This window comes from Lipotes vexillifer, unplaced genomic scaffold, assembly GCF_000442215.2.
Source record: "Lipotes vexillifer unplaced genomic scaffold, Lipotes_vexillifer_v1.1 scaffold809, whole genome shotgun sequence".
In the NCBI taxonomy this organism is placed as follows: domain Eukaryota; kingdom Metazoa; phylum Chordata; class Mammalia; order Artiodactyla; family Lipotidae; genus Lipotes; species Lipotes vexillifer.
In genome coordinates this window covers 2,145,812-2,169,020 of record NW_006788521.1, presented here as the reverse complement: position 1 = coordinate 2,169,020, position 23,209 = coordinate 2,145,812, and the positions used below count along the sequence as shown (strand labels likewise).

At 46.4% G+C, this 23,209-nt stretch overlaps 1 protein-coding gene across 1 annotated transcript in view; it reads right to left on the bottom strand.

The window, feature by feature from the left end:
- Positions 1-23,209, bottom strand: part of GABBR2 (gamma-aminobutyric acid type B receptor subunit 2) — a 370,111-nt gene that overhangs the window by 246,035 nt on the left and 100,867 nt on the right. The window contains exon 2 of the mRNA XM_007461653.1: positions 11,073-11,210. Within this exon, the coding sequence (XP_007461715.1) occupies positions 11,073-11,210 (138 nt within the window). The remainder of the gene's footprint in view (positions 1-11,072; positions 11,211-23,209) is intronic.

Genomic DNA, 23,209 nt, shown 5'->3' with positions numbered 1-23,209 from the left:
GCCTGAATGCCCGCTGAACATCCCCACCAGGAGCCATCCAGTCTCCACCTGAGGGTGGCCCGTCACTCTAAGGCAGGGGTTCTCACCCACTGCTGTGAATCAGAATCACCTGCAGCACTAAAAAAGGACTCAGAGACCAGGCTGCTAGAAATAGGACAGGGCCTGGCGAAGGTGACCAGCTCGTCCCCATTTGCATGAGCCTTTCCTCTCCACGTTTCCTGCTCCACATTTATTATTACTACCCCATTAGGGTGGTATTATACCCATTATACACATTTGTCCTCCTAGAGAGACTTACTTTTCTGATTCCCCTTCCAGTTCTTTCCAGATTCAACTTGTAATTCCAGACTTGACTCAACATAATCTGTGGTTGTGCTGCTTCCTAGCAGCATCAGCCATACCGTAAGCAGTGCAAGTAATTTATTTATTTAAAATGAATTATTTATACCCAGCATACTTCCAGGCGGTGAAAGACTCATCAACAATGGGGCCATTGGAGTTGCACACTGGGAACTGATATTACTTTAGATACCATGGTCTTGAATTAAAAATGGGGGACAGAACCTTGAATTGAATCTTTTACCAGATGGACAGGAAAGATACAGGTTGGGTCCTTGGCAGGAACAGACCGGGAACCGCCAAGCACTTGGTAGCATTGTGCCCTTTTTTCCTCTGCTTCTGTGAAAACTCAACCTGAAAAGAGCATGCACACCTCTCACAGATGCCTTGGGCTTATCTGGCCTCTCCTGCAGGTTCTTTGTTTTAATTTTACTGTTCTGAATCACCTTCGCGGTCTGTGATAGTTCATTTCATCCACAAAACTTTGAATCTAGAGACAAATGGAGACATAATTTTTCAAGGAGTTCCCTGCCCAGGGCCTGGCTGGCATCTCAGATGCCAAAAGCATCAGTAATGGTAATATGATCCTTAATCTGTAAGAAGCACCAGTCTGAAAAGGGCCACCACCTGCTCCACCTTCCCTGTCCTATCTGATGCTCTCAATGGCCCCAGAAGAAGGGCAGATTTAGTTAGCCCATTTCAGAGATGAGTTCAGTGAGGCTCCAGGAGGCTTGCCGATTTGCCCAAGGCTGCTGTCAGTGACAGACATAGGAGGGACAATTACCCAGAGCTTCTAGATTTTAGGCCTCAGTTCTGGCTACTATGCCCAACTGCTCTTCTGACATATCCGCCTGTCCTGGGGTGGCAGCGCTGGGCAGTGGAATTTGCACTGGTCTGGGAGAGTACACAGCAAGCACTGCACTTGTTGAATAAAGGAATGAATAAATAAATATGAGCATGAATGAATGAGAACAGAACACTTCCCTTTCCCCACAGAAGATCAATGGGTTCTGCTGGAGCCCTGTTGAGGGCTCATGCTTCCTCCCACCCATTTGTATGCAAACCAATAGCTAGCAACCTTCCCTCCCCTCATGTATGACACTCCACCTGCTCCCAGAACCTTACTTTACTGGCATCCAATGTCACGGCCAGGAAGGCCTATCCATAGTCTCCAGTCCTCAGGGTCTCTCCCTCCCCCTCTACTTGGCCCATAATGCATGCCTTTAATATTTCTTCTCTTTTTCCTCCCCCACCTTTTTTTTTTTTTTTTTTTTTAATGAATCCAGAAGGTGGAAGCACCTCATAGATTATTAATGTGCTAAATGGCCCCTCAAGAGACCAGTGCCAAGAAATGGCTCCAACCCACCCTGGATTATTGGCCTCCATTCTCTTTCTTAGAGAGTAGCACAGCAGCAGTGGTGGCAGCGAAGTTTCCAACTGTGGCTAATCACACCGTGGCTCCTGAGTGGTTTTCTATCAGGTCCACAGGCTCCGTCACTCCACGGCAAGGGTGTGGCAGCCACATGGGCTGGGCAGTGGAGGAGTTCTGGCCTGCTGGATTTTGACTCTTGGGGGCTGAGAAGCAGACGTTATGTGCACCTTGAGTGTCTTGCTGAAGAACCCCTATCTTGCCCCTGATGCCTTACATTTCAGGGTCTGCAGTGCCAGAGTAAATAACCTTTGCTGTTGATGCAAAACAGGGGCTATAATCGGAGGTCTGCTCCTGGGGAGGAGTCCTTGTCATTGTAACATTATTACATCATAACATTGTACCAGCATCTACTGTTTTGTAGTCTATAAAGGTGCTTTCACCTAAAAGAGGAAAAGCCTTCACTGATTCTCACAACTGCACAAAACATATTAGGCTAATTTGCTATTCCCATTTTACGTAAGAGAAAAGTGAGGCTGAGAAAGATAAAATAAGACCATGGTGTAATTACAAAGCACTGGCGAGTGAGCCATGGGACCCAGCTTTGCTGCTACCGTGAGAACTTGGGTAAGATCCTACCCACTTTGGGCCTCTGCTTCCCAGTCTGTGCAACAGGGAGACTGGACCCAATGATTGCTAAGACCTTATGTCTTTCTATGAATCCACCTCAAATTCCACAAACCACAGCTAAGTAAGAAACAATCTTTTGATTTCTCAGGCAACCTACCTTTTAATAAGATAATCACATGAGAAAATCAAGTCAGATGACAAAATTTCTGTTCCTATAAAGGAAATGGCATCGACCGATAGTTTAGAGCTATGTTGGAACTCAGTAAATAGCAAAGGGCTTGATTTGAGGGTTTTCACAGATTTGGTTTTTTAAATGTCAAAACCAAGCATGACTTAGTTTTTTCAGAAATCAAGCCCTAAATGTGCCAACAGTTACACAGAGACTTAGTTTTTTCAGAAATCACGTCCTAGATGTGCCAACAGTTACACAGAGTCAAGGTTCTCCTGTCCACGTGCCCTCCTCACTTCCACCTTTTTTTTTTTTTTTTTTTTTTAATGAATCCAGAAGGTGGAAGCACCTCATAGATTATTAATGTGCTAAATGGCCCCTCAAGAGACCAGTGCCAAGAAATGGCTCCAACCCACCCTGGATTATTGGCCTCCATTCTCTTTCTTAGAGAGTAGCACAGCAGCAGTGGTGGCAGCGAAGTTTCCAACTGTGGCTAATCACACCGTGGCTCCTGAGTGGTTTTCTATCAGGTCCACAGGCTCCGTCACTCCACGGCAAGGGTGTGGCAGCCACATGGGCTGGGCAGTGGAGGAGTTCTGGCCTGCTGGATTTTGACTCTTGGGGGCTGAGAAGCAGACGTTATGTGCACCTTGAGTGTCTTGCTGAAGAACCCCTATCTTGCCCCTGATGCCTTACATTTCAGGGTCTGCAGTGCCAGAGTAAATAACCTTTGCTGTTGATGCAAAACAGGGGCTATAATCGGAGGTCTGCTCCTGGGGAGGAGTCCTTGTCATTGTAACATTATTACATCATAACATTGTACCAGCATCTACTGTTTTGTAGTCTATAAAGGTGCTTTCACCTAAAAGAGGAAAAGCCTTCACTGATTCTCACAACTGCACAAAACATATTAGGCTAATTTGCTATTCCCATTTTACGTAAGAGAAAAGTGAGGCTGAGAAAGATAAAATAAGACCATGGTGTAATTACAAAGCACTGGCGAGTGAGCCATGGGACCCAGCTTTGCTGCTACCGTGAGAACTTGGGTAAGATCCTACCCACTTTGGGCCTCTGCTTCCCAGTCTGTGCAACAGGGAGACTGGACCCAATGATTGCTAAGACCTTATGTCTTTCTATGAATCCACCTCAAATTCCACAAACCACAGCTAAGTAAGAAACAATCTTTTGATTTCTCAGGCAACCTACCTTTTAATAAGATAATCACATGAGAAAATCAAGTCAGATGACAAAATTTCTGTTCCTATAAAGGAAATGGCATCGACCGATAGTTTAGAGCTATGTTGGAACTCAGTAAATAGCAAAGGGCTTGATTTGAGGGTTTTCACAGATTTGGTTTTTTAAATGTCAAAACCAAGCATGACTTAGTTTTTTCAGAAATCAAGCCCTAAATGTGCCAACAGTTACACAGAGACTTAGTTTTTTCAGAAATCACGTCCTAGATGTGCCAACAGTTACACAGAGTCAAGGTTCTCCTGTCCACGTGCCCTCCTCACTTCCACTCCCTCACATAAGCTTGGCCAAGGAGACAACCCCATCACACAAACTGAAATGTTCCTGCCCAGGAAGGTCCTCGAGGGAGTGCCAAGGCAGGCCAGGGGGCAGGGTGGGCTGCCGAGGGGAGGCTTGGGATGGTGCCAGGAGAAATGCATGTACAATTTAATAATCTGCTGCAGCTGCCTTTTTAAAGGACAGGCTCTGCGGGATACGGTTCTTGATGAAATAGTGTTTGCAACTTCCTGCAAGCAGCTCTTTATCCCTTCAGGAATCTGACTTTACTTTCATCAGCAAGGCTATTTCTCTCTGCAAGCTGAGGCAACTATCATCTCACTCCCAAGAAGGAAGGAGTTTTGTCCTGCTCTTAGGATGTGAACTCCCGCTGGCCACATCTCTTGTACCTTTTCTGGCTTTGCCTCCATCTCTTGTTCAAGCTACCCTGCCTCCATCTTCCCCACCCAGCGCCAAATCCTGCTGCTCCCCAGGCTCCGTGCTTTCAGAAGGACAGACTACGTTGGTGGGAGCTTTGTAGAACTTCTCCAAAAATGTGCAAGGCAGGGTCAGAAGCAAGCCCCCTTCAGATCTCCGAGGAAAGGATTCTGAGGGAGCCTGAAAACATTTCCAAAGGAAGCATATTAGTTCAAAAGCATCAGGGCCAGAGATGGGAGATGGGAGCTGAGGCCATGCCAGAGATCATTTCAGGTGCCCTTTATGTCCTTTTACCAAGGGGCTGCAGTTGGAAAGCCCTTGGGTTCCTCTAGGTCTGGCAGGCTCTGATGATCTGCCCTCATTGGGATGAGCCTGAGGCCTCGAAGGCAGGCATCCAGCCCTCTGTCGGCAAACATGCCCAGGTACCCCTCAGCATCTAAGTCAGGACTGCACCAGACCCTGCCCTAGGGCAGCTCGAGGCCAGGCGGGTGCAGACACAGGGCAGCAAACACCATGCGAGGGCTCTGCAGGTAAAGGAGCACAGGGGAAGGAACGGGAAGCTCCACAGAGGAAGGGGCAGCCAAACTGCACCCTGCCAGGTGGAGAGACCACAGGCAGAGGGGACAGCCTGTAAGTGGATGGTGGCATATGAAGGAGCAGGTGGGTGGCAAAGAGAGGAGCAAGATGAAGGGGCACCTTTGGCCACACCACAGGCTGTGGGCTTTGTCCCGGGGGTGTCTGCCCCAGCAGCATCCCCTGCCGTCTCCTCCATGTCCCCTTTCCCACAGGGGCTGTGTAAATTGAAACTCTGTGGACCAGCGGCACTTGTCAGAGTCCTGATGTCTGGGAGATGAGTGGGACTTAGAGATCACCTGGCCCAAGCAAGTTCCCAGGAACCAACTGCACCCACGTCACCTGAACTGCTGGTACTGAAACGGCAGCGGGGGTGAGAAGTGGGGTCCACAGTGCTTTAAGGATTTGATGAATCCCTTAATCTAGACCTGCTCAGAATGGAGCTCAGGAATCTGCATTAACACAAGCACATCCTTGGCCCCCATAAATGACTCACCATATAGTGTGAGAGCCAGCAACCTGGTGTATGCCTACTCTATGGATTAAATCTCAGCAACAGTGGGACTGGATGAGACTAGAATGTTCGGGGAACCTCTGGCAACTGGACCTCACTACTTCACAGCCAGGCAGGCTGCTCCATGCCGGATGCCTCTAGCAGCAAAGGCTTGCTTGCAGGGAGGGAGGACCCTGCTCCCCTCTAACTTCAGCCTTGCTCCTGCATCTCCCCACCTACATCTCAGAGACCCAGCAAAAGCTCTCAAAGAGCCATGCAGGTCTGGAGGCTAAGATTTCTCCCTCCTCCCCAGCACCCTGCATGTTCTCCAGTCTGAACATGCTCAGCTCTCCAACAGCCAGAACCTGACCCTCCCCAGATGCCTCCCAGGCTATGCCCTGGTAGGTCTCTCCCAGTGTGAGGCCCAGATCTGAGCCCCGACCCCGGGCGGGGTCTGACCAGGACGACAGGGACAGAGCCTGCACTGCACGCCCTGGACTCCATGAAGGTCCTTGCGTCTAGTTGGAGGAGCTGACGCTCCCAGTGACTCACATCACGACTTAAACAACATTAGCCTCTCAACACAGCAACCATGAATCAAGAAGCCCAGCAAAAAGCAAAAGTTAAATTTAACTGATTTTAGCACCAGGGTAAATTTTCACCCCTTTGTGGCGCAAATCCCTATTTTTGTAGTACCAGGAAACAGAAACAACTGATTACGCATTCCAGGCTGTCTCTGTCCAGAAAGCATTGTTCCCCCAAAAGGCAGTCGGTGCTCCTTTTCAATTACACAAATTACATGCATTTTCCCATTTGTGAAACTCTGTTTCGGAGCCCAGTTTTGAATAAGTTAAGGGATTGATCAAATCCCTTGGGCGACAGCAGACCCACTCACCCCAGTCCTCTACCATCTCTTCAAACAAGCTCAGCCTCCAGGAGGTGGGGAACAGGCGGGAGGTCCCCAGAATCTGGTCCTGTGTTAGCAAATGGGGCTGTGTTCCCCGAGAGTGGGGGCAGGGAGAAATCTTCCAGGGCCACTCTCCATCAGGACCCACATCTTTTTTCCTACATCCCCCTGCTTGACTTCTCAGGCTGGGAGAAGTCTGTTCTCCTTGGCTCATCCTGTGATGCAGGTCCCCAGAACTCTCCAAACTGCTGGGCACCATCCAGTTCTTAGCCCCTCAGTGTCCCTCATCTGTGCACAGCCAGAGCCCTAGATCTGCCCAGGTGTCTGGTAGCAGATGCCTAGGGCAGTGGTGGACTAAGCACGAGAATCACCCATGAGAGCCTGTCGGCAACACATAGGGATTCTGCTGAGGTGGAGGCTGAGGATCTGCATTTTTCTCCCAAGTCCTCGGCCTCCTCATGGCCAAGTCCACACTGTGAGAAACTCTGCCATGGAGGGTTTCAGGCTCCCAGTCTATCCCCTGCACTTAGTTCAGTTTAGCACTCAGTGAGGACCTACTGGGGTACTAGGCCCTGTGCGAGGTGCTGGCAACTAAGAGGCGAAGAAAACAAGAGTCCCTGCCCCCAAGAAGCTTATAGTCTAGTAGGGAACACCCAGATACAGAATAAACTATTCTCCACAGAATGTAATTCATTTAATAACGGAACACCGTATGCAATATAGAAGTGATGTAGAACCACGCACGTTCCTCAATCTTCTTTTCACTATCACTCTCCTAAGAAACCTTTAAGCATTTTTTCCTAATCCCACCTCACTCATGAAATTGTAATGCCACAGATATACGATATATCCGTTTATGCACCATATGTGTACCTGTGCATTATACATAAAAAGAGTGAGACTTTTTGCCCTCTTCCCACAAGAATGAATTTTCACCCCCTTGAGGGAGATGACCCCCCACTGAGAAGGCATTGTTTAGGAGGGAACAATTAATTCACTTAGGGATGGGAGGCACAGAAGGAAAGAGATCAGGAAAGGCATCACAGAGGAAGCAGTACCTATCCAGGGTTTTGAAGGATGAGCAGGAGTTCAGCAAAACAGAGAAGGGACTCAGCATCTAGCCTCCCTTGCTGGGCAACCTGAGCTCTTGCTTTCCTCCCAGAATTCCTCCTTCCCGTGGAAGCCAGCCTCCAAGATGGTCCCTAGTGATCTTCGCCTCCTGCTATAGCTTGTATAATCCTCTCCCTCATAAATAAGAGCTAAATTTGTGATCAATAGAATATGGCAGAAATAATGATATGCAAACTCTGAAGCTAGATCCTAAAAACTTCTGCAGTCGCTACTTTGGTCTCCTAGATGACTCGTTTTGGGGGAAGCCAGCTGCCATGCCATGAGGACCCTCTAGCAGCATTATGGAGAGGCCCCCACGGGGAAGCCCCAGTTTGCCAGCCATGTGAGGGGACCATGCTGGGAGCAGACACTCCAGCCCCAAGCAAGCCTTCAGATGATGCTGGCCCCCAGCCTCCAAATCTGCCAGCTGGACCTCAAACACCTTGGAGCAGTTGCAAGCCATTCTGTGGGTCTGAACTCCTGACCCACAGAAGTAATGGAATAATAAATGATTATTGTTGTTTTAAGCCACTAGATTTTAAGGTGATTTGTCACACAGCAATAAATAATACACCCCACATCTCATAACCCAAGTTTCTGTCTTGTCAGCTCCTCCAGGCTGGAGGCCCTCTTTTACATGCTGAGGCTGGGGAGCTCTAGCTGCCAAGCCAGGAGTTTGCAACACTGTGCTTGCTCCTACAGCTCCTAGAGAATTCTGAGGGGCAGACAGTTCTAAGTGAGGCTCAGAGAAGGTCAGGAAGCTCCCTGGATTCCTCTGGGTGGGGATTTTACAGAGAGCTTGCTCTCTCACGTCTGGGCAAAATATCCATCTGCAGACCCTTCCCTCCTTCCCTCCCTCCGTTTGACCATTCAACATCTAATAAGGTCTGTGAAGTGTTAGGCACCAGGAAAAACAGGAGTAACTCAGGCCTCGTTTCTGTTCTCAAGGAATCCATAGCTCAACTAAATACATCCCCACATCTGCAAAGCCCTAAGAGGGGGAAAGGCAGACAGGCTTGGGGGGGTGGGTGGGCTGTGTACATGCTCTGCTAGAAGTAAACAGGGGGAAGTGAGAGAAAGAATTTCTAGAGGGCTACTTTAGATGGTGCAATCAGAAAAGGCTTCCTGGAAGAGGCAGCATTTAAGCTGGGTCTCTGAGAATGGGTAGGACTTGGCATACAGGTCATGGGGAGAAGGGGATGTTTCAAGTGGTGGGAACAGTGTTTCAGGAAAGACAAGGAATGCTAAGTAGTTGGGGTATTCAACTCAGGGAATAGCAGGAGACGGGGCAGGGGTGTCAACAACAATAAAACAAGAAACACTTAGTGCTTAGGACATGCCAAGGCACAGCTCTAATCCCTGTTTAATAATTTAGCCCACACAGCAGCCCTAGGAGGTCAGTCCTCTTATTACCTTGCTTTTACAGATGGGAGGCTGAGGCTCAGAGAGGCAGAGCCTGGCCCTGACCAGCAGGAGTCTGGCGTGCTCCTCAGTACTCAGGAGAGAAAGCTCAAGGGCAGAGAAGGTGCATGACTCCACCAAGGTCTCAAGGCTGTTTGTGGGCACCGCAGGGTTGGAAGCCAGGCTCCCCCGGCACATTGAGCCATGCTGGTTCCCAGCTACGTGGTTAGGTTTGCACCAAAACACGCTGAGCCGCTTTTCTGGCCTCATGCACTGTTGCATCCGCCCACCCTCAGCATGGCCTGCTCCGGCCACAGAGAATGACTCACTGCTCCCCAAGCCCACACCCCTCCCCACCTCCCGCTTTTGCATATGCCCAGCTCCCTCTGCCAGCAGCGCTCTCCTCCACGTCTCCGGCTGTCCAACGCCCCCTCCTCCTGCGCAGCCAGCTCCCCATCACCTCCCCTGAGAAGCCCTCCTGAACCCAGGGCTGGGTGGGTGGGTGGCTCTCCCCTGGGACCCCACTCTTCCCTTATCACAGCTCTGCTATGGCTGCCTCCCACCTCCCCTCTGGGGTATGAGCTTGGGGCTCTACCCCCAGCGCCCCATATACGCAGGGCTGGACTCAGAAAGTACGTCAGTCAATGTGAGCAGAATGAAACCAGATCCCCCTGTGGTCTGGCTCCTGCCCACCCCTTCACCCTCGTTCTCACCACCGTGACTCCCTACCCACCATGCTCCAGCCCCACTGCCCTCTTTTCCGTTCCCTGAACAAGCCAAGTTTGTTCCCATCACAGGCTGTCTGCATTTGCTATTCCATCCTGAAATGGACTACTCTTCATCCAACCAACGCCTTCTCACCCTTCAGGTCTGAGCTCAGTTGTCACCTCCTCTAAGAGGCCTTTCCTGACTGCCTCGAGGCGGCCATTATTTATCCCATCACGCTGTTTACCTCTACCCTAGCCATTTCCTTACCACAATCTTATCTCAAGGGCCAAACTGCCTGAGTTTAAGTCCTGGCTCTCACCTATGAGCTGAGGGTCCTTGGGCAAGTTACTTAGCCTCTGTGTGCCTTGGTCTCCTTATCTATAAAATGGGATGATGATAATACCAACAGCATAATACCAACAGTTGTAAGGAGTACATGAGTTAATGAAAATACATGCTCAGAACAGTGTCTGGTATGTTGTAAGCCCGACACACATACTATACAAGTATTGCTCTTAGTATGATTACTTAATTGTTTATTTGCTTATTGCCTGCCTCCCTCCTAGAATGTAAGCTCTGAACAGGTAGGGACCACGTCTGTCCTGTTCAGCACTATATCCCCAGTGTCTACCCAAATTCCAGGCACACCGTAAGTTGCATTATATTTGTTAGATGGATGAATGGATGATGGATGATGAATGGATGACGGATGGATGTATGGACGAGGGATGGATGGATGAAGCAAAGAAGTAAAACATGTTCCTGGGCCACAACTCATCGTGGGGTCTCATCTTTCTACACTTCTCTCTCACATTCTAAATAACAGCTAGCACTGGTGAGTTTCACCTATATCAGACATACATTCACTGGTGGAACATTCAACAGCGTATAACGTTTGCCAGTGTAAAGAGTGAATAACAGTCAAGAGCCCCAGAAAAGGCTTAACCAAGGAGAAAGGCAGTCTTAGTGGACAAAATAATTTCAGTGAGGGCAGGAGGTTTGGATCATCTAGTTAAAGAAACAGTGAGAGCAGGTCTCTGAGGCCTGAATGTCTAGGGTGTACTTGGGGAAAGGTGCGTTGTTTAGAGGGGCGGAGGCATGGAGTGAGTGGCAGGGATAGGAAATGAGACTGGACAGGAAGACTGGCTGGATGTTGACAGCCGTGAAAGTCGGGCTAGGGAGTCACGGAAATATTTCAAACACACAGTGATGGTGTCAGGGCTACCCTTTAGAGCCCCACTGTGTCAGCCAGGACAGGCCAGAGGATCAAGCCAGGAGGTAGGGGCAGTGGGAGGCTGTGTAATCATTCAGGAAAGAGTATGGGAGGTCTGAACTGAGCAACTTAGGAACCATGTTGTGCAAGGAACCATTTCTGAGAAAGACTGGTGGCCAAAGACAGTTCCCCAACCAAAGGTGGCCCGGACCTTACCTGTACCAGATTCCAGCCTTGGAGGGACTCTGCGATGATGGACGTAACAGATGGACAGACTCCTCCAAACACCATCAAGTGGTTCGGCCCATATTTTATTGCGTCGTAGAAGGCTTTCAACCCTTTTGCATTATCACACTGGGGAGCAACACAAAGAAAGAGAAGCCCAAATTAGAAACAGCTTTCCCCAGGGACAAAAGCCCGACAGTGGATTCACACAAACGAAACTTCCTCATGGGAAACCTGGGTTTCACTTCTCTCATCGTGAGGCCCCTCTTTAAACCAGTCCTGAGCGCATGCTGTGAGCTCAGTGAGGTGTGGTCTTGGTACCCCTCTTCCCAGCTCTCCTCTCTCTGAGTGCCCTCCAAATCTAGGACGTTAGGCTCCCCAGCCATCTCCCTTCAGAGCACACTAAGGAACGGGCCCCCAAATTCCTCACCCTGGGCCTCTCCCATCATGGTCATCTATATTTTAAAAGAAGATAAATCCACACCCATTAGGATGGCTATTATCAAAAAAGCAGAAAACAACAAGTACTGGCAAGGATGTGGAGAAAGTGGAATCTCTGTGCATTGCTGCTAGGGATATAAAGTGGTGCAGCTGCAATAGAAAACAGTACTACAGTTCCTCAAAACAGAATTAAACAGAATTATTATATGATCCAGAATTCCGCTTCTGGGTATATACCCCCAAGAACAGAAAGCAGGGACTCAAAGAGATATCTGTACACCCATGTTCATTAGCAGCATTATTCACAGTAGCCAAAAAGTGTAAACAACCCAAATATCCACCAAGAGATGAATGGTTGAACAAACTGTGGTTTATACATACAATGGAGTATTTTTCTGCCTTAAAAAGGAAGGGAATTCTGACACGTGCTATAACACGGATGAAACCTGAAGACATTATGCTAAGTGAAATAAGCCAGACACAAAAGGACAGATGTATGATTCCACTTAGGTGAGGTACCTAGAATAGTCAAATTCATAAAGACAGAAAGTAGGATAGTGGTTACCAGGGGCTGGAGGAGGGGGGGATGGGGAGCTAGTGTTCCATGGGTACACTCTCAGTGATGGTAACATTCCGGAAATGGATGGAGGTGATGGTTGCACAACAGGGTGAATGTACTTAATGTCACTGAACTGTACACCTAAAAATAAAGTGGCACATTTTATGTTATGTACATTTTATCACAATAAAAAAGGAGGAGGAGGAGAAGGAGAATGAGGTGAATGTAAAGGGAAGAATCTGTTCAGCAGACACTTGCCAAGCACCACTCTGTGTTCAGCCCAGGGCTGGACGCTGAGGAGACAGAGAAATTGGACACAGCCCTGCCAAGGAGCTCGCATATGAGAGAGGAGAACAGACCCTGGTGACCCGCTATGGAAATGCACAAGGACAGATGTCTGCAGATGTCGGGAGTCAGTTATGGCTCACCTCCCTCTTCTCCACTGCCATCACTCTCATCAAGCCGTGTGGCCGGCTCTCCCCTGGACAGAGCCACTGGCTGCGAACTGGGCGTCTTGTTACTCCTGAGACCCAGTCAAGCCCATTCATCACCTAGCAGTCTGAGGCCCCTTTGTAAAACATAAATTAGTCCCCTTTTTACTCTGCTTCTTTCTGTGCACTTAAAACCCAAACTCCTATCAGAATATAATTCTCAAAAGGTTAAAAACATAATTCTCATGAAAATCAATAGTGGGTACATGTCAACCTTTTATTTAACTAATAAAGGGCATCTGCAGGATGACAAAGTCAATGCAAAAGAAAATTTGGGAAACAGGGATTTTTATAGTGAATGCAAAATAAGAAATAAGATTGCTAAGTTAGATACAAAACTGGTTAGTGTCCTATAGGGCAATAAAACTATCACCTTTGGGGACAGAAAAAGAAATCATTGAAAACCAGCACATCTTATCAATTTTAGAGAATTGTAAGATGCCTTAAATTCCCCTAGTCAGATGACCCTAAGGAAGGGCTGTTAGAAAACGCTCTAAGTGTTAGGCTAACTGGTTATATAATAACTATTTTATATTATTTACAAGTTTGGTATGATATTCTTCACCATCCTTATCATAATGGATGCAGGAAGCCACAAGATCCAGCCCTGCCTCCCACTCTGACCTGATTTCCCTCCACTCTCTTCCTTGCTCACCAAGTACAGCCTTACCAGCCCCCTTTTTGATCCTTGAAAGGAAAAGCAATTTCCTTCCTGCCTCTGGGCCTTTGCACTTGCTGTTTTCTTTGCTGGGAATAATATTCACTCGGTTCTCAGCATGGCTCACTCCTCATCATTCAAGTCTCAGCTTAGCCGTTACTTCCTTAGGGAATTCATCACTGTTGCCCTACCCAAAATGGTCCTTACCCTCCGTCACTCTCTAAGATGCCACCCTAGTTAATGCCCTAATATAGCTCCTAAAATTATCTGAAATCATCTTGCCTATTTTTGTTTGTCTGCATATTGACTGTCCTTTAATTAAAATGTAAGCCCTCTGAGGACAAGACTTTTTGGTCATTGTTTCTACTGCTGTCTCCCCAGAGCTTATACAGGCGCCTTAGTAAGGATCTGCTGGATGCCTGAGGGGGCCCTCTGACCTCCCTGCATCTGTTTCTCCCCTCTCTTTCTACTTCCATGTGTCTCTCCTTATTTTAGTCTTACTTTGTCTCCCCGTCCCTTCCCCTCAAGTGACCATAATGTGGGACCAGAGTGGGTTAACATTTGTTGCTCTCTCCTTGTCTATTTGAGAGACTCTGGACTGAGATCCACGGTGGGCGTCAAGAGGGATAGAAACATGAGTCTGATTCAGTAACTGGCCTCAGAGAGCTCACTGCCCAGTGAGATAGGGGCACGGGTGGCCCCAGCATGTGATGGACAGGGCTGAGTGCTGGGGCAGAGGCGCCACGGGGAAGCACCAGGGAGGGCTCCGGGGGCAGGGGTGCATAAGACTGAGGATGAGGGCAAAGTGGCCTGGGCTAAGGCTAAGGAGCGCTCTGAACGCCAGCCTAGAGAGTTTGGATAGTACCCTGGAGAGATTCAGGAAATGATTCAATTTTAAAATTATAATTTAATTTAAAAATTGGCCAAGTTAATTTTCTTGCCAAGAAAGAAAGAAGGAGAGAAAGATGGAAAGGAAGGAAGAAAGAAGGAAGGAGGGAGGTCAGGGGAAAGAAAGATGAAATTCTTATTGCTTCTTGGGGCCCTCTATTATTTTTTTTTTTTTTTTTTGCGTTACGCGGGCCTCTCACTGTTGTGGCCCCTCCCATTTGCGGAGCACAGGCTCCGGACGCGCAGGCCCAGCGGCCATGGCTCACGGGCCCAGCCGCCCCGCGGCACGCGGGACCCTCCCGAAACGGGGCACGAACCCGCGCCCCCTGTATCGGCAGGCGGACCCCCAAGCACTGCGCCACCAGGGAAGCCCGGGGCCCTCTATTATTAATTGTTCCTGTTTCTTGATTGAAAGCAACACTTCCCACCCTTGGTGGAGCACAAGTGGATATAACACAGTAGTTCATGTTTTAATTGTTTCTAACATGATTTACTGAATCATTTTCCATTTTAATACATTCCTGTAATGATTTTAGCTTGCTTTGTAATCTGTACTAATGACAATGATGATACAGTACCACAAGATTTATAATCAAAGCTGCATTAAAATAATATTAGCAACAATGAACTTATTAATACCTGTTTGCTCAGCGAACATTTCTCCAGTACCTAGTCCCTGTAAGACTCTTCATTAATAATGATGCCCTGGCTTCTCACAAATATATACCTTCTGAATAAGTCAACTTAAAAATCTGAGCATATTTGACCACTGGTATTTGAGCTGCAAAAGTTTATCTGACTCAGTTTTCAACAAACCGTGTGGAAGGCAGAATTCTGGCTCCCATGACCCCCTTGGTCTTACTCTCATGCATATGTTATGTTACATGGCAAATGGGACTTTGCAGATGTAGTTAAGGTTAATGATCAGCTGACCTTAAAGTGTCATCCAGGTGGCCCAATGTATTCACACAAGCCCTGAAAAGCAGGGAAGTTTTTTTGGCTGACAGCAGCGGGGAAATCAGAGATTCAAAGCATGAGATGTATTTGATGTGCCATTGTTGGTTTGAAGTTGAAGGGGGACCTCAGTCCTACAATCGCAAAAAGCTGAATTCTGCCACAACAACCTGAATAGTTGGGCCTCCAGGTAAGAACCCAACCCAGCTGACTCCTTGATTTTGGCCTTTGAAAGCCCTGAGCAGAGGGCTCGGCAGAGTCATGCAGGTCTGGACTTCTGGCCCATGAATGGTGAGACAATGCACGGTTGTGGTTTAAGCCACTAAATTTGTGGTCATTTGTTACAGCATCAATAGAAAAGTAATGTGGTGAAGTAAAATGAGAAAAATTAGAATAATACAGTGAGATTTTCCTTAACGTTAAACATATTCCATTTAGAGAACTATCCTTAATTTAAAGATAAGATCCTTCATGGTTTGTACGGTGTTGAAATGTTTTTCTGTTATAAAATTGCAGATAGTAGCAGGATTTTGTTTTTAATAGCCTAATGCACCAAAATAAAATGTTTTCTACCCTATGTACATTTCTGTTCCATGTCTCCTGGAGCCCCGTCTCTTTAGCCTTTACTGGTGTGTAAGAGCCAAATGTGTGAGCACTGCTACCCCAGCCAGCCTGGCACCCTCATTTTCAGATGCAGACAATGATGACTAGAGACGTGAAGGGACTTATCCACTGTCCTTTCAGGATTAGGGGAGGGATTTCGGGATCCCCAGTTCAGAGCTTTCTCAACAGTCTGGAGAACTCAGCTCAACGGGCAAAGGGAAGGGAAAAGTCAGCAGCATTCTAGAAAGGACCATTCTCCCCCAGGGTAGTGCTGCAAGCCCAGGCCTCTTCCTGATCAGCACTCTTGACCTGAGGCAGGAGAAACAACCTACTGGGCACCAAGTAAGAAAGAAAAAGAGAAAAGGGGAGAAAGACGGGAAGCAAGTCAGAAGGACAGAAGAAGGGTGCTTCCCCAGCTCCCCTAGAGAGCACGTTTGCAGTGAATAACGAAGTAAAAATCACATGGATGTACCTGTCCCATTTGAGATGCTACTGTCCCTCATCCTCATTTCTAATACTGTCTCTTCTTAGCTGACATGGTTAGTGTCCCCAATAGATAGGCTCTCCAGTTGACCTAAGCTTAATTTTTGTGGCTGGACCAGCATGGAGGTTTTTACACTCAGTCCAGCAGGGCCCTATGACCCAGCAAAGATGTTTGGGGTCCAGTGAGAGGAGCTCTGGGTTCCTCACCTTCATTTCCACTTGCAGTTCTCCTTTACCTGTTCTATATACAGCTTCAAGGGGCCACACAACACTTAATTTGAAAAGAGGATTTCATGGATAGTCACAAAAAAAGGTTTGAAAACCACAAAGGAGATGACCCCAGAGGTCCCTGCCTGTGTATGACTTTTGTCTTTGGCCTAGGGAAGTGAAGGTGGGTGTCCCGCAGGCGAGGCTAGATGAGCCAGTCACATGAGCGCACACTACAAGCTACTCGCTGAAAGTTCATCCACTGCACATCAGTTTGCCTGATGATCAATTCAACAAACCATTGGGGAATTTCTCTAAGTTTGAGTTTCCCAAGGGGTTCCTTGCAGACTCTTCACATGGCTATTTCACAAGGATTTGTTCTTGCTGCTCAAGTGAAAGTCAATTTCAACTGTATTTCACATTTCAGTCCTTCCTAAATGCTGCGTTCGGAGATGTTCCCCTAATGCTTGTTTACTACTTTCCTCTTCTTGTGGGCTCTGGACCTGCCCCTCATGAGCTAGGGAAATGTTGAAGCTTTTCTATTCCCCATTTAAGGTGTCTGTCAGATGGCTTTTAGTGAGCTGGTCACTGGGCAAAACCATCATTCTGAGAAATTATTTATGACATGTCTTTGAGCGATTTGGCTTTTTGATGATTTGCTCTCAGAGCCCGGATAAGGGGGTTCTTCTGTCCTGGAAGAAAGCTACAGGCTTTATCATGTTCCCCTACTTTCCCCACCTCCCCCACTAGGAACTCCCCCCACTCCCTTCTGGAGGGTACAGCCACACCTGAACAGCAGACAGGGAGCTAATTCCATCGTGGTTCACATTCTCCTGCAATAGTTCACGACTAAACGACCAGCTACAGCCTCTGATCTGCAGCCCTGCCACCTGGACATGGGCTGGCACACAGTAGGGTCTCACTAACTCTTGCCCTCCCCCTCCCTCTTCTCTCCAGGATTTTTCCCCCTTGCCTTTCATTGACCTCACATCTCCAGTAGCTCATGGTCACTTCTTCCAAACTCCCTTCCCCTGTTTCACTTCCAAAGGCTTCTTCTCCTTCCCTGCCAAGATGGACTTGTCACAAAGAAATCATAATGGACACATAACAGGCTCTTAAAATTCAGCACCTATAAATGGGAACAGAGCCAAAAGCCATGAAAATCAATTTTCTTTTAATGAAAAAGTAGAACTCTAGAATAAAATTCATTTTCAGGGCGTCCCTGGTGGCGCAGTGGTTGAGAGTCCGCCTGCCGATGCAGGGGACCGGGTTCGTGCCCTGGTCCGGGAAGATCCCACATGCCGCGGAGCCATGTGGGATCACATGGCCGCTGAGCCTGCGCGTCCGGAGCCTGTGCTCCACAATGGGAGAGGCCACAACCACTTCTTCCAAACTCCCTTCCCCTGTTTCACTTCCAAAGGCTTCTTCTCCTTCCCTGCCAAGATGGACTTGTCACAAAGAAATCATAATGGACACATAACAGGCTCTTAAAATTCAGCACCTATAAATGGGAACAGAGCCAAAAGCCATGAAAATCAATTTTCTTTTAATGAAAAAGTAGAACTCTAGAATAAAATTCATTTTCAGGGCGTCCCTGGTGGCGCAGTGGTTGAGAGTCCGCCTGCCGATGCAGGGGACCGGGTTCGTGCCCTGGTCCGGGAAGATCCCACATGCCGCGGAGCCATGTGGGATCACATGGCCGCTGAGCCTGCGCGTCCGGAGCCTGTGCTCCGCAACGGGAGAGGCCACGACAGTGAGAGGCCCGTGTACAGTAAAAAAAAAAAAAAAAAAAATCATTTTCATTTAAATCTCATTTTTAAAGAATTAAAGTACTTCTTTGACTGAAAAATTTCAAAGAAAATGTTGCTGAGCGTTAAAATGTAAAAATGCCAAGAAAATGTCAGAGTTAATAACAACCGATTTGAAACTGGGAATTACTCTGCACAGAATTTCAGAATTGAAGGAGAATGTAAAAGCTAACATGTCCAACTCATGCCCCGGATACAAAGTCCTCCTCTGTGCATCCTGTTCCAGGTGTGGTCAGCATCTGCTTACATCCCTCCAGTGGCAGGGGTCTCACTCCCTCACCAGGGAGCTACTTTGCCATTGGTGCTTCTTAGAAAGTTCTTATGTTGGTCATGAAATCACCCTGCTTTTGCATCCCCTGTTCCAACTTCTCATTCTAGAGCAAAGGTCAGCAAACTTTTCCCGTAAAGGGCCAGGCAATAAATATTTTAAGCTCCGTGGGCCACATTGTCTCTGTTGCAACTTCTCAACCCTTTGGAGCACAAAAGCAGCTACAGACAATACATAAATGAAGGAACATGGCTGCAATCCCATAAAATTTTATTTACAAAACAGGCAGTAGTTGGATTTGGACCACTGGCTGTAGTTTGCCCACCCCTGCTCTAGAACCTCACAGAACACGTACAGTCCTCCATCCCCACGAGAGCCCTTCAGATACCTAAACGCAGCCAGCCTGCCTCCACAAGATGCTTTCAGGCCAAACGACCCTTAGCTCTTCTAATCATCCCTGTATGATATAGTTTCACACCCTTCTTGTACATGGGCATCCTTGGGAGTGGTTTCAGAGGACAGATATCTCCTGGATGCACCCCAAATATCTCCATCTGCCCTGCACAGAAAAGTAACACAAGCTAACGTGTGTTGTACACTCACTATGTGTCAAGCGTGGTAATAAGAACTTCATATAAATTATTCTATTCATTCCTCACAGTGTTATGTAAGGTAGGTACTGTTATTATTTCCATCTCACAGAAAGGGAAACTGAGGTTCAGAGAAGTTAAAAAACTTGCCCCAAGTCATGTAAATGGTAAGGATTCCATCTCAGGCAGTGTCACTTCAGAGCACTGTTTTATTTTAAATAAGAATTTGTTATTATGAAATATTTCAGTTATAGAGTATATATATACATATACATATAACTTATACAAAGTATGAAAAATAGTAATGTGAACATACAGTATACCCAACACCCAGTTTATGCTGAAGCCCCTGTGTGCCCACCCTGTCCATATCCCTCCTTCACCAGGAAGAACACCTAGTCTGAATTTTGTGTTTATCCTTCCTTGCTTTTCTTTATTGTTTATCATATGTATGTTTCCTAAACACTGTATCATTTAATTTTACTTGTTTTGAATGTATATATAAGTGGAATCATGCCTGAAACTTGCTTTTATTGGCTTCACATTATGTTTGTGAGATTTTTGTTGCTGAACAAAGCTATATAGCTCATTCATTTTGATAGCTGTGTAGTATTCCATTGTGTGAACAGGCCATGGTTTATTTGTTAATTCCCCCTAATGGACACTTGGGTTGTTTCCAGTGTTTCGTTTAGTTGATGCTGTAAGTAAGACAGCTGAATGTTTCTATACATGTCTCCTGGCACACATATGTAGAGCTTCTCTAGGGTATAAACCTAGAAATGGAATCACTGAATCACAGGATTTCCCACATTTTGTCAATTATCCATTTACCCTCCCACCAGCAGTGTTTGAGGTATCTAATTACACCACATCCTCATCAACTTTATTTTTTGCCAGTCTTGTGGGTGTTGGATATGTCGTTTTAGTTTGTATGTTCCTGATTATTAAAGAGGATAAGCCACTTTTTCACATGTTTGTATGTGTTTCTACTTCCTCTTTTGGACTCGTGACTTTGCCTACTTTTCTGTTGGATCCTTTGTCTTTTTCTTATTGATTTGTTCAGATCATCCCTAGCCACAATGCTAAAATGAATGAAATGATCACCTCTCGCATTCTGAGCATAGACTTCCATTAATGCAGCCTCAGACAACAGTCCTTCTATTTGGTCCCTACTTCATGCAGAGTTTGCTGTCAGCAAAAATTAGTAAATCAGCAAGTGTAATCTTGGTAACAAAACACCTATGAACCTTTCTTGGAAAGAAAAAAGAAAGAAAGGAAGGAAGGAAGGGAGGGAGGGAGGGAGAGAGACTACTTGATGATAAAATCCAGCCAACCACAGATGAATCAAAGTATAGATCTCAGGAAAGGAGGGTTTGTGATAAAAAGGAATGATTGCAAGAGCTGGACCCATTTAACATGAAACAATCAGCAATGTAAAGATAATAATGTAACATAAAATTCAGAAGGCGGAGGAGGAAGAAGGAGTTGTGAGACTGCTAATTTCCTCTCCTTCCATACAAGGACTTGAATGGATACCATCTAAAGTGGAAAACTGGAGTTTAAAAGCTGGGACTCTAACCTCACTGCTCTTCATAATCTTTTATTATATTACTCTTAGATATTTTAAAACCAAATATTTTCTGTAGCGAAGGCAAAACTGTTTAATGTTAAGCAATTCCTTCTTCTTTACTCTTCCTTATTTTCTTGTTACACTCAGATAAATAAAATTTAACATTAATTTTAAATAGCATGTAATAATGACCTTTTTATAAAATTATTTCTGTCCACCTCTCTACTTATAACATCTGCACGGAGAGATGTCTGAAATGGGAGTCATCTCATGTTAAAGATGGAGAGATTTTGAGTGATTTTTTTAAAACTCTCTTCTCTGTACTTATTTGTTTTACTTGAATTTCCTAAAGCACATATTACTTTTATAAAGACAGAAACTCATTTTTAAACTGGTAGGCTTTTCACACTCAAGATGCTTTCTCACTCATTTAAGTTCATCTCTTTCTGTTCTGTGACTGACTTTCTGAGCCAAAAGCACAGGACTTAACATTTATTATTGCTAAATCATGTTAAAAATTAGCCCAGCACCATGGCCAACTGAATTCAACAAACTATATTGTTTTTTCATTGAAATTGATTCATTCAAACATTTTCTGAGCATCCACTAAGTGCTGAGAGAAACAAGTTAAGTCCCTGTTACATATAATTCCTTCAACAGAGTAGTCATTGAAGAAATGTTTACTGACATATTTAATTTGGAACTAAGAATGGTAATAATAGCCCAGCAATCCCTATATAACATTTATTTATGCCAGGCACTACTATAATTTTTTAGTATTTATTAACTCAATCCTCACAACAACACTATGAAGCATGTCCTATTATTATCCATATTTTAATAGATGAAAAAGCTGAGGGTCAGAGAGGTGAGTAATTTGTCCAAAGCTTTACACAGTGAGTAACAGGAAGACTTGGGATTCTGTTCTCCCTGGGCACACAGTGACACTCTAACTCCCCAGCCTTCCTTGCAACTAGGTGTGACCACTGAGTTTTGGGCAATGCAGTGTGAGCAAAGGTGATGGGCACTATGCCCAGGACTGGCCTATAAAGCCTCCCCATGGGTTCTCCATGCTCTCTTCCCATCCACAGTGTCAGTGGGGAAGACTCCAAGGACCTAGAACCTCCCCCAACCCCAAATCCTTATGCCCGTCATGGAGGGGCACCGCGACTGCCAGAGAAACTGTCACAAGGAGGAGAGCCTCCCAAGGTGACAGACTCCGGGAGCAATGCCTTCAATATAATGTCTCGCTCTTTGCAGGCAATCTCAACCCTTGACTGAGCACAGCAGCCAAACAGATGCTTACCATTTCTGGTCAGCACAAGACTCAGCTATGGACAATCTTAAGCCCCTTTGGTCTGACTGAGACTTCATCAGAGCTGCACCACTGCCCGAGTCTCTTCCTACTCACCTCTCCTTCCTTCCCTGTCTCCTTTCACAGGTGGCAGACCTGCCCATACTCTGAAGACTTGCCCTGCCTTTCCCTGCTATCTCCCCTCTTTCTTTCGTGAGCATTGCTCCCAATGCACATCTAGCTCTGGGCATCTGCTTCCCAGAGGACCCAACCAACACACCCTCTGACCTGCATTTGACTATGACATGGGCAAAAAATCATCTTAATACTTTGAACCACTGGAATATAAGGGTGTTTGTTACCATAATTAGACCACATTGACCAGTAACATTCTTAACCACCTGTTATAAGAAGCCTGAAATACAAGAAAATCAACACACCTAGGAAACTATTACAGAAAGGTGAAAAGAGTTTGAAGAGGGACAAAAAACGATTAGGGGAAAAGGTAGAAAGAAATTATGCTGTACATTTAAAATGTGTTCCCCTATCATTCAGGACACTGACATCAAACCAAAATTCAAGGGACATGACCAGATATAACTCAGATTTGCTGCACTGAGTGGTCTTCATCCCCTCTGTTCCCCTGTGCCCACAAAGGGCCTGGCTCCAAACAGGTGTTCAGTACATACTGGCTGGACAAAATTACTGCTGTATACAATCCCTGCTGGTGGATACAGCCTGAAATAAAAGTAACCATAGCTGTAGCTCTGTCCCAAAGAGCTTATTAACTCCAGCCATCTTGAGTTTTTCACACTCCTTCCCCAGGCTGATGGACAGACCATCTGCTTCTGTAAGTCTCCAGAGAGCCAGACTGTCCATCTTGGATGCTGAGAAAAACTGGCATTTCTGTATTCTCCCTGAAGCTGTCACTCTGAATTCTTGGCCGGCTGCAGACTATGTTATTTGAGGATGATGGAGCCGTAGCACACATCTCTCCTCTGCACCGGGAAAGCCAATTACCCAATTTACAAAATGTTTTTCAAAGACTGGTAGATACAAACTCTGTTTCCTAATTACCTGTCAATAAGTTCCTCCTCATATGCAGGTGTGACATTTTTAAAAGTCAGGGTCACGAACACAAAACATATGCGGGCTGCTTGTCAGGAGGGTTGGGGTGCTCCCTTCTGCAGGTTTGCACAAATATCACAAGTTGTCAGCCCTTCCCCTGGGGATGAGGGCCAGGTCGCCTGCTGAGGAGGGACCTCACTCCAGCTATGTTCCACCAAGCCATCTCCATTCCTTTCCACCCCACAT